At 35.7% G+C, this 12,010-nt stretch overlaps 1 protein-coding gene across 1 annotated transcript in view; it reads left to right on the plus strand.

Moving 5' to 3' along the window:
- LOC106876997 (kynurenine--oxoglutarate transaminase 3) overlaps window positions 1-12,010 on the plus strand; it is a 14,495-nt gene that overhangs the window by 676 nt on the left and 1,809 nt on the right. The window contains exons 2-5 of the mRNA XM_089346581.1: window positions 3,136-3,256; window positions 5,484-5,650; window positions 8,179-8,365; window positions 10,745-10,818. Of these exons, the coding sequence (XP_089202707.1) occupies window positions 3,136-3,256; window positions 5,484-5,650; window positions 8,179-8,365; window positions 10,745-10,818 (549 nt within the window). The remainder of the gene's footprint in view (window positions 1-3,135; window positions 3,257-5,483; window positions 5,651-8,178; window positions 8,366-10,744; window positions 10,819-12,010) is intronic.

The raw sequence follows: 12,010 nt of genomic DNA on the forward strand, positions 1-12,010 counted from the left end.
TATTTGCTAAAAAAATTTGAAACCCAGGTATGAGTTTTTATTTTTCATTCCCTTCAGAATTGCTCTTAAATGTGGTTTTGGTCGTTTTGACTACTTCTTTTTGCAGTTTCTCTTGTGTTTAAATGTATACTATTTTATATCATTTATGGTTAATTCCAATGGCATTTCCATTGTAACCATCTTAATACTAAGTAGTGTGCTACTTCTGGCAGCATTGTATTTTCAATAAACAGGTTTATGCCACATAAAACTGATGTTATTGTTTTTGTACCATAATATAACAGTTCAACAAATACACATTGTCTAAATAAGTATCAAACTTAAAAGTATGTTCAATGATTAATTAATATGCTTGACTAAATCAGACTAATCCCTTAAAGGTGGTGCCCGAGCACGACTGAAACCCAGCAACCAATAACATACTATATGAATAAAAAGATATACATACCATTCTTATTTAATAATATTTATTAGTGTGACAGAGCATTGGTGTGTTGTGAGGGCATAAGAGGAATTATATGCAGTGTGCAAGAGAGGAGACTGTGCTGGTTTGGTCATGTGATGTGGATGGATGAGGATAGTTGCAGAAAGTACTGATTACTTAAAGTGGAGGGAAGTTGTGGAAGAGAGAGACCCAGGAAAACATAGGATGAAGGCTGATCTCAAAACACTGAACATTACAAAGGAGATGACAGAGGACTGAGATATATAACACACACACACACATAATGGGCTCCTTTCAGTTTCTGTCTACCAAATCCACTTGCAAGGCTTTAGTCAGCCTGAGGCTAACACTTGTTAAGGTATCTTGTAGTGGGACTGAACCTAGAAATGTACAAATATATAAACAACACACATATATGTAAACAGAACCAAGGTTAGAAAGTCTTATAATGGATCTGTTAAAAATGGAGTAATATTTATGTTGGGGTGGGAAGTTTGATTTGAAGTCGTTAATGTTGAAGAGCTTAGGTAGAGTTTCAAATTGTAAGGAGGATGGAGATGTGAACAATAGGATCTCATGCCTCTTATTTTCCATATTTTATCTTCTATATATTAGATGATTGTGGTTTACATGAGATGTGGTTTATATGCACCTCCTAGACACTGGCCTGGTTTCATATTTAGTAGATATGCAGTTATTACAGTAAATAGTGAGTTTAGTGTTAAACAAGCTAGTGGAATAGATAGTTTTAGGTGTAGTAGGATTTTTATGTGGGGTCAACATATCTTACTTGTTTTTCAGCATAGTGTTGGGAACACAGGTGATTTTCTCTGAGAAGCCACTAGTGATGTAGGCCTGGTTATAGTAAGATGCATGATTATTGAAAATGTTCTAATTAGCTGAGAGGTTGGAGATCTTAATAGATGTACCTTTGATTTCAATTTTTATTGCTTAAAACATATTTTTTTCTTTTTATTTCACTAGCTGTGTATAAAATTAGAATATAAAAAAGTTGCATAAAAAAAAGTATGATACACTATTTACAAAGAAGAGAATAAAAGTTCTTAGGAATGGAATGAATTAGTTCATTATTGAGAATGCACTATTCAGGTTAGTGAGGCCATTGGAAAGGATTACATAAAAAAAAAAAAACTATCATCCTTTTCATGACGGCTATGCAAAATCATTTTATGTTTTATTTATATATTTAAAAATATACTTTTAATGTTACTAAAAATGGTAGGGTTTTATTAGAAACAGGTTTGTTGATTACTCTATAGTATCTTTTTAACATATCTTTTTACATCTTTAATCTTTAATAGGGCCTTTTTCATTTGCTATATTTTTATGCCTGTATCAATAAGTATAGATGATTTATAGTATCGAGGTTTTAAACTAATTTCAATTTGCTCTTAATGCTTGTTTTTTCTGTTACAGTCAATTGTTTTTTATCCAATAAATTTTAATGGTAACAGTGCCCTGTTCAACCAGCTTTGAATGTTTATTTGATGAGTTACTAAATTACATTGTTTATAAATACTTCTGAATATTTATAAATCACAGTATTGCTCTAAATATTTATGATTGTCTGATAATCAGTAACAGTTTGTGAAGGTTTTCCAGTTTCGATTAAATACTATTTTGCTCTTCCTTTGGTATTTGAATGCTATATTATCCACCTTGTTTGGCATCTATGTTCTTGCTGTGTGTATATCACTCCTTTTATAAGTTCAAGCACAATTCTACAAGAGGAAAATGCAACAGCTGAAAAATGGAAATATAATAGTGGAATTTTTCACCTAAGAACACTCCCATCCCATCAGATAAGCAATAGCTAAAGAATTTGATTGAGAAAATTGAAGATTTTATTCAGAAAATGAGACAGTGCACTTATTTTTTCGATATGAGATTATGGCAGGACAATACTGGTTCCAAGTACTGATTTAAATCTTGGAGAAAAAAAACAAAAAATTCTTTTGTGATTAAGGACTTAAAACCTTTTGAAAGGGATATTTTTGAACTAATAAGAAAGATATACTTTTGCTATGTGAACAACAACTTTCAAAGGTCTCTGAAAGAAAGTTTATATGTGCAAAATTCAGACGAGACATTTGTTCCATGTGGCAGGACCAAAAACCCTTATGCTGTTGACAGGGACCTTTATTATAGGTTCCTCTCTAACAACATTACCAGTACTTGTAAAAAGTTGGATCAAAATTTATGTGAGCTTACATGGTAGGTACACTGGTTAGAATTAGCAGCTATGTCTTCCTGAACACATCTGATAATATGGTATTCTAGGTTCTCTGCACACAGGAAAAAACACTGGATGGTCTTAAATGGAATACTTAGTAAAGAATTCTGTGAACTGCTGTTCAGCAAGTAGGTTAACCTTCTAAAACCATATTCAACTGTGACCTTAAGCAGTGTTGTAGGACTAAAATAGCAAATACAATGAACATCAAGAGCTGTTTGAATAAATGTTTGAAAGCTTTTTCTAATGAGATCCTGCTACAAAAACATCAGTTGAAATAGATTTGACAAAAGCTGCTTTGACTCTGTTCACATCTTTTTATATCTTACTGATTATATTTTTAAATTCAATATTGGATTATTTGCAATTATCTTAAATAAAACCTACATATGACTTGCTGATTTGAATTTAAATTACTTTTATACAATCCCATTAGGTTTTCAGTCGATCTGAGCTGGAGATGATAGCTGCCTTATGTATAAAGCATGATGTATTATGTATTTCTGATGAAGTTTATGAATGGCTCACTTACGATGGAAATAAGCATCTCAAAATTGGTAAGTGTTTGAATGTAATGATGATGATGGGTATGACAACAGAATGGTAGTAAGAACATTTGTGCCCAGATTGACACTGTAAACCCTTTTGTGCAATATTTGTTATTAGGGTGGTGAGCTGGAAGAATTGTTACCATGCTAAGCAAAATACTTAGTGACATTTTGTCTGTCCTTAAGTTCTGAGTTCAAATTCCACCAAGGTGGACTTTGACTTTCATTCTTTTGGAGTCAATAAAATAAGTACCAGTTTAGTTCTGGGGTCTCTGTAATCAACTTACCCCCTCCCTGAAGCTTGCTGGTCTTGTGCCAAAATTTGAAACCAAAATTTGCTTTATTTAGCCCCAAGTCAGCCCTGGTCAGTAAAACTTATGTTAAATACTGTTGTAGTTGTAACCATCCACGGTATTTTTTTTTTAGTATGTCTCACGTTGCATTGTCCAAAGTGTCCTTTGCTGGCACTTGTGCCCATGACATGTGTAAGGATCTTCGAGCGAGATCGTTGCCAGTGCCCCTGGACTGGCTCTTGTGCGGGTGGCACATGAAATACACCATTTTGAGCGTGGCCATTGCCAATACCGCCTGACTGGCCTTCATGTGGGTGACACGTAAAAGCACCCACTACACTCTCTGAGTGGTTGGCGTTAGGAAGGGCATCCAGCTGTAGAAACTTTGCCAAATCAGATTGGAGCCTGGCGTAACCATCTGGTTTCACCAGTCCTCAGTCAAATCGTCCAACCCATGCTAGCATGGAAAGCAGACGTTAAACGATGATGATGATGATGATGATGATTCACGATGATGTTGATGATGATTCAGGGGACAAAGAGATGATTCTCTCTTTCTTGCCTGATGAACACACAAAAGCTGTAAATTCCGTGTAGTGACAAAGTGATCCATTAAATTTGAATGAAGAAATAAACTCTGTTGCATGTACTGAGTATCATATATATACTCTTTGTACTATTAAATAAATTAATATATTTTTATGTATGCATATATGTATCTATGTTTAGTTATTTTATTTTAGTAAAGTAATCATTTTATTATAAAATTACTTCATAATTCACTTCCACTTCCTTTTAGAATAAAACTGCAAATTTTTTTTTTCTAAATTTTATAAGTTCATATATAGGAAAACGTGGATCATTAAAGGTTGCTGATGTATTTGTGACTGGGTCTTTACCAGTTACAGGAGGCCTTCTTTTGGATATGGTCAGGTTGTTTATGTAGCCACAATACCATTTCAGATATAGGAGGGGCAGGAGAGAGATGATATATTATTAACAACCACTTCCACTATTTAGAAATATTAAAGCAACCAAGATATGTTCACCCTAGGTATGTGGATAGGTTATGATGGTAACTTATTTGAAAAATATTTGGCTACTATTTCTAGCAGGTCGAGCAACCATATACAGGTTCTTTCTTTGTTTTGGTAAATTCATAGAATGGTTGGAGCATGAAATGAAATGCTTTGTATCATTTAATTATGGTCTTTTATGTTCACAGTTCAAATTCAATTTCGTCTTTTACCCTTCCATGCTACATAATATAAAGTGCCGATCAAGTAATGATAGCAATTTAATTCCCAATAGTCTTACCACCAAAATTTGTGGCCCTGTACACATGTTCGTCCATTTATCCATCCACCTTCATAGCTCACTGTTCACGTCAAGGCTGTGGGAGCAGAGTCCTCAGACACATCCTTCATAGAGCACTATCAGAAGCAACTGTCAGCAAATGTTCCAGCTGGATCCCCAAGTGAGACCAGACGAGGATATTATTTGACCATTTCCTTGTGGTCTACTCTTAGATCTGTTGGTTGACCTTGTCCATAAAATCTCTCTACAGTTCTTTCCTCAGACGTGTGTAGTACTGAAATTGATTTCTCAATCTCAATGCAAAATAGTGGCTAGACGCAAGACCTGGAATGACTCTTTGATCTCTGAATCTGTGCACTCTGTTGAGTGTTGTTACTGAAGTTATTCTCTGAAGGAACTCCATTTTGGCCACTTATTTTTGTGATTGTTCTCTTTCAGTGCAAATGTTAGAAATCAATTTTTCATTTTGTTCCAATTTGGTAGATGTTTTTTTTTTGCCTGTCATTCTTCTTGGGATACCAAGCAACATGGTTACACTGCTCACCTATTAAATTATGTTTCTACTTAGATGTAAGAAATTAATATTAAAAGTCTGATAAAATTTACTTTTTATTTCATTTTATCAGCCACAATTCCTGGAATGTGGGAGAGAACTCTAACCGTTGGCAGTGCTGGAAAAACATTTTGTGCAACTGGCTGGAAGACTGGCTGGACAATTGGACCTGCTGAACTTATTACTTCTGCTATGGTTGTACACCAGAACAGTGTTTATCATGTACCAACTATTACACAAGTAACTATAACATTTATTTGTTTATGGCGGTAAAAATTTGGTTTCCAAAATGAAAAATACATGAATATAATAATCTTTGTTTTGACTGTTTTAGATCCATTTTACCACACAAAGCAAGAACTTTATACTAAAAATGTTTAACTATAGTGTAACCTTTCATCACTCAGACTGAAGCAGCATTAGTTGTGTATAACTATTGTATGTTGTCTTAGTAAAATCATACAATGGCTGTAGCTGAATTTGTCATTTATTGTAGCATCTTATGCACACATTCTGTGTATCACAGGAATTTTTTTGCTGTTTTATATGCTAATTTTAGACTATATAAAGAGAAGTATTTGTTTTATAACTTGATAACTTCTCTGTCTGATCAAGTCCTCACCTCCCTAAACCCTATGGTACTTCATGTTGGAGTTCTTCCAATTTTATGCCAACTATCCAAGAGAGCTAAACATGTGACCAAAAGCATCACCTTATTCATATCTCTTCAAATCCCTCATGCAACTAATACAAATAACCCCAACTCTTCCAAGTAATTTAAGCACAGCTGAGCTGCAACAGTACAAGTGAAGGACACGAATTGTAACCCTTGAAGAAATGCTCCTCCACTGCAGCTGTTACCCAGTGATTTAAATTCTGCAAGACTATCATCCAAAATACAAAAGATGTCTTTTTGCAACACACACCTACAAACTCTCAAATTATAGCTATTCTTTTGCTTCCATGCCAACAGTATCTCTACCAACTTTCATCATCATCATCACCTTGCTGGCATGGGTTGGACAGCTTGACAGGAGATGACAATGTCAAGAGTTGCACCGGGTTCCATATTCTGTTTTGGCTTGGTTTCTACAGCTAGATGCCCTTCCTAATGCCAATCACTTTATGAAGTATACTGGTTGCTTTCTATTTGGTACCAGCACCAGTTCTTTCTATGTGGTACTGGCACCAGTGCATTTTATGTGGCGCCGCCACCAGTGCCCTTAATGGGCATGCATTACCAAGGTGGTTTTAAGATATCAGTTCTATTCTGTTCTGTTGTGGTGAGTGGGTCATCTCGAATGCAGGAATGCACTATATACCTTAGTCTTTTGTCATCTCTTTTGTAAGGCTCTACGTTTTGAGATCTTCAGTACTTTGTTCCATGTGTTCCTTCTTCCACAACTTCCATCTATTTTTGGTAATCAACACTTCTTTATGTCCTCATCCATATGCATCACATGACCAAACTAGCACACTGCATCTAATTCCTTTTATGCCTAACGTTTCTCTCAATGCACTAGTGCTCTGTCACACACTCCTCAACCAAGATGGCTCCATAAGCAAAACTATTGCTGAGAATAGTTTTTCTGCCTGTTTTACTTCCAACTCAACAATATACACATTCAACAAAACAGTTAAAAAAAATTCATTCTGTAATCCACAGTCTCCACCATACACACACATACCTAGGGTGAACATATCTTGGTTGCTTTAATATTTCTAAATAGTGGAAGTGGTTGTTAATAATATATCATCTCTCTCCTGCCCCTCCTATATCTGAAATGGTATTGTGGCTACATAAACAACCTGACCATATCCAAAAGAAGGCCTCCTGTAACTGGTAAAGACCCAGTCACAAATACATCAGCAACCTTTAATGATCCACGTTTTCCTATATATGAACTTATAAAATTTAGAAAAAAAAAATTTGCAGTTTTATTCTAAAAGGAAGTGGAAGTGAATTATGAAGTAATTTTATAATAAAATGATTACTTTACTAAAATAAAATAACTAAACATAGATACATATATGCATACATAAAAATATATTAATTTATTTAATAGTACAAAGAGTATATATATGATACTCAGTACATGCAACAGAGTTTATTTCTTCATTCAAATTTAATGGATCACTTTGTCACTACACGGAATTTACAGCTTTTGTGTGTTCATCAGGCAAGAAAGAGAGAATCATCTCTTTGTCCCCTGAATCATCATCAACATCATCGTGAATCATCATCATCATCATCATCATCGTTTAACGTCTGCTTTCCATGCTAGCATGGGTTGGACGATTTGACTGAGGACTGGTGAAACCAGATGGTTACGCCAGGCTCCAATCTGATTTGGCAAAGTTTCTGCAGCTGGATGCCCTTCCTAACGCCAACCACTCAGAGAGTGTAGTGGGTGCTTTTACGTGTCACCCACACAAAGGCCAGTCAGGCAGTATTGGCAATGGCCACGCTCAAAATGGTGTATTTCATGTGCCACCCACACAAGAGCCAGTCCAGGGGCACTGGCAACAATCTCGCTTGAAAATCCTTACACATGTCATGGGCACAAGTGCCAGAAAGGCGACGCTGGGCACAGGCGCCATCCCGATTAGGCGACGCTGGGCACAGGTGCCATCCCAATTTGAGGTGGAATGTACAAAATCCTGAAACTTGAAATAAATTAAATGGATCATCTTGCTTCAGATGCTTATTATATATGTATACTTCTTCAAACCATTCTGAGATTTTTCTACTTTTATCTTTTTTTTAGGAAGCTGTGGCAATAGCTTTTGAGAAGGAACTACAGCATTTAAACACACCCAAGTCCTATTTTCAGTCACTACCTCTTGAAATTACAAGGAAACGTGATGCTTTAGCAGATGTATTACTTGATCTTGGTATGCAACCAACCATTCCAGAAGGTGGATTCTTTATGTTGGCTGACATCAGTTCTCTCGGTAAATTTTCATATTCCATACACTTCATTTGCATTTATTTTAAATTTCCTTTTATGCTTTTTTTTTTTTTTTTTTTTTGTGGTTGACTTCTCAACTAGAAAAAGTTTTAAAATGATAGAAAGATAGGCGCAGGAGTGGCTGTGTGATAAGTAGCTTGCTTACGAACCACATGGTTCCGGGTTCAGTCCCACTGCATGGTATCTTGGGCAAGTGTCTTCTACTATAGCCTCGGGCCGACCAAAGCCTTGTGAGTGGATTTGGTAGACGGAAACTGAAAGAAGCCTGTCGTATATATGTATATGTGTGTGTGTGTCTGTGTTTGTCCCCCTAGCATTGCTTGACAACTGATGCTGGTGTGTTTACGTCCCCGTAACTTAACGGTTCGGCAAAAGAGACCGATAGAATAAGTACTAGGCTTACAAAGAATAAGTCGATTTGCTCAACTAAAGGCGGTGCTCCAGCATGGCCACATTCAGATGTAAAAGAGTAAAGAGAGATATATTTTGAAAGCTGTTTTGTTAACATAAGTTAGATGAACTTTACAGTGGCAAAATGTATGATTTTGTACACCCACAAATAGACTTCAACTGTCTTCCATCAAAATGTTTTCAACCCAAAATATTACATGCTGTTATTTACAGCTGTGTTTATTTTGAGATGCGCCCTTAAAATGATTTATAATGCATACAGTCTCTCAAACATTTAGCACTGACCATTAATTTGGTATAATTAGTATGATTTTAAGCAACTACTTTTGAAAATAATTGTTTTACTTTGGAAGGATTATTCTGCCAATAAAACACATATTGGTCAATATTATTAGTCAAAGGTCAAAGGTCTTTCGTCACTGCCTCACGCATTTTACTTGTGTTAATTTAAAAATTGTTTTCTTATAAAGGAAGATAATGCAAAAATTACACAAGTTAGGCAATATAGCATTCAGCCTTTTGATCCAAATAGAAATTGGAATTTATGAAAGTACATATTCAGGATGGTGCCAAAATGTCAATTCTGAGAATGTACTCTGAAACTTTAAACAGTGGCTGCCTCAAAGAAAAAAGTATTCAAAGTGGAATTCAAAGGATGTGAATAGAATTTTGTATTGACCTGATGAGCTAATATTTCTGAAACTACAATTATTGAAGCAACAATGGTTCTGTTTTGCTTTTTCAATTGTGACATATTGTGTTCATATTAGTATCATCTAATCTAGAGTGAAAAGTATACCTATTGTGCAAGAGTGTATCTAGTATATGAACATAATAGATTTTTATTTCACAATTACTTCTATCATCTCATAATTTGACTACATCTAAGCTGTTAGTCACAGTGAAATGCTTCTGTTTTGCAGAGGATATCTATCAGGATATGAATAGACAAAGGCTGTTCTCAATGTGTAGGAAGCTGGTGGATCACTACTCTGTTGCAGGATGACTCAAAATAGCATGTAGCTACATCAAAAAGCAAGCAGAGGAAGTGAACTGGGGTGATAAAGTGGAAGAGAAGATGATTGCAATGATGTGAGATACCTTAGAGAGAGAGAGTGCAAGCAGAAGATCCAGTGAAGGACAGTTGGTATGTGCCTGATACAAAGAAAGGGATCGTGTGGTGCGATGCAAGCAGTATAGCATTGTCAGTCATTCTGAAAATAGGTGTTGCGGTGGAAGATGCGGCGTGTCTTAGAAAGGATGATGACAACCGCATCAATGTAGCTGAACTGGATGCTGTATTAAAGGGCATGACCCTAGCACAGAGTTGGGGATGTGAGCTGCTGAGGTTCAAACTGATTCTGCCATAGTGCAGGGGTGGGTGGCATTGGTGATCACCAACCAGAATAAGATTTGCACAAAAGGGGTTGCAGAAATGGTGATTAAGCATCACCTGGGAATCCTGGGGACATTGTTTTTGGCCAGGACAGTCAACCCTTCACTGAATGTGCATAAAACAGGAAAGATTTGAGTGGAGGAAAACTGGAAGAGGCTAGCAATAGATGTGATGCACTATCAGGGAAAGGTATATCTCTCAGTGGTCAACTGTGGGCTTGGGTAGATGGTTTTATGGAGAGAGATCAAGGCGGAAATTGCAACCAAAATCATAGATGTGCTAAATGCAGTGTTCTTGGAAAGTGGGCCTGTAGATGAGCTGTTGATAGACAACAACACAGTTTTTTGTTCAAAACAGCTGAGAGAAATGCTTGAAAATGTGGAAAATAAGATACTTCTTCAGAGCTGCATACCAGCCAGAGGCGGAAGTTGTCGCATCTGTACAGGTCAGAGACTAAGTGTGGATAAAGCTCTCAAATGCTCAGTGCATGACACATTGGGAGAAAGGAAGGGTGATTGCTTTTTGATAAATATATTTTTCATTTTTATTGATCAGGTATCACTATTCCTGAGGATGGTACTGATGATCCGAAAGATTTCAAGTTTGTGCGATGGCTGATAAAAGAGAAGGTTAGAATATTTTTGCTGAGCATTTTCCATATTAATATTTTCTGCAATGGCCCCAAGAGCATTAATTCAAGCTTTGTTGACTTTGTAGTAAGGCTTGAATTCACAATGCAGGTCCTGTGGAAGAGATTTCGGTTCTATGAGCCTTACTAAAACCTATTCCATCATACAAAAATTGATAGTGTATAGAATACAACAAATTCCTAATTAAATTATTTCTTTGAAATCTACATTATATTACATTGACCCTGTTTGCCCTAAGTAACATCAAAATAAAATACAATAAAACATAAGTATAAAGAGATAAAGTTTTGTAATTTAGATTTATCTTTTTTTTCATAAGAGTATATATAAAGATGGTGCTTAATAATTTCAGCCTTGTTTTGGCAGTGTCAAACATTCTAGATAGAATTCTACCCTTCCACAACTAATGAGGCAACATAAAATTAAGTAACTATCAAAAGATATTGTTATATTCCACAGCAACATGAAATTTTAATGTCTACTTATTTAACCTCTAAGCCATTGTGTTCCTATTTCCTGTTTACTAAGTTTCGTTTCATATGACTATGTTGTGAACTTATTTAAAATAGTTATAAGGTGAATTTTCATAGAGAGAATTATATTATCAACTAATTGCTGGAACTTGGTACTTATTTTATCAATTCAGAAAGTTAAAAGTCCTTAACTTAGAAATCAATGACACTCATTATCATGATTTAACATCTATGGAAATTCTATAGGCACAGTTGTGGATGTGTGGTAAGAAGCTTGCTTTTCAACTACATGGTTCCGGGTTCAGTCACACTGTACAGCACCTGGGCAAGTGTCTTTTACTATAGCCTCAGATCAACCAAAGCCTTGTGAGTGTATTTAGTAGATGAAAACTGAAAGAAGCCCATACATATGTGTATGTGTATCTATGTGTGTGTCCTTATCCCCACATTACTGCTTGACAACCAGTGTTGGTATGTTTATGTTCCTGTATCTTAGCGGTTCAGCAAAAGAGACTAATAGAATAAGTACCAGGCTTATAAAAAAAACAAATCCTAGGGTCAATTTGTTTGACTAAAAGGTGGTGCTCCAGCATGGCCATAGTCACATGACTGAAATGTATAAAAGTATAAAACATTTATGCTGACATTAACAATTGTAAATAGAGGTAGTGTTGTAAGGATTACATCAGCTGTGCGTT

The sequence above is a fragment of the Octopus bimaculoides genome, chromosome 2, assembly GCF_046866305.1.
Source record: "Octopus bimaculoides isolate indiv1 chromosome 2, ASM4686630v1, whole genome shotgun sequence".
NCBI lineage: Eukaryota > Metazoa > Mollusca > Cephalopoda > Octopoda > Octopodidae > Octopus > Octopus bimaculoides.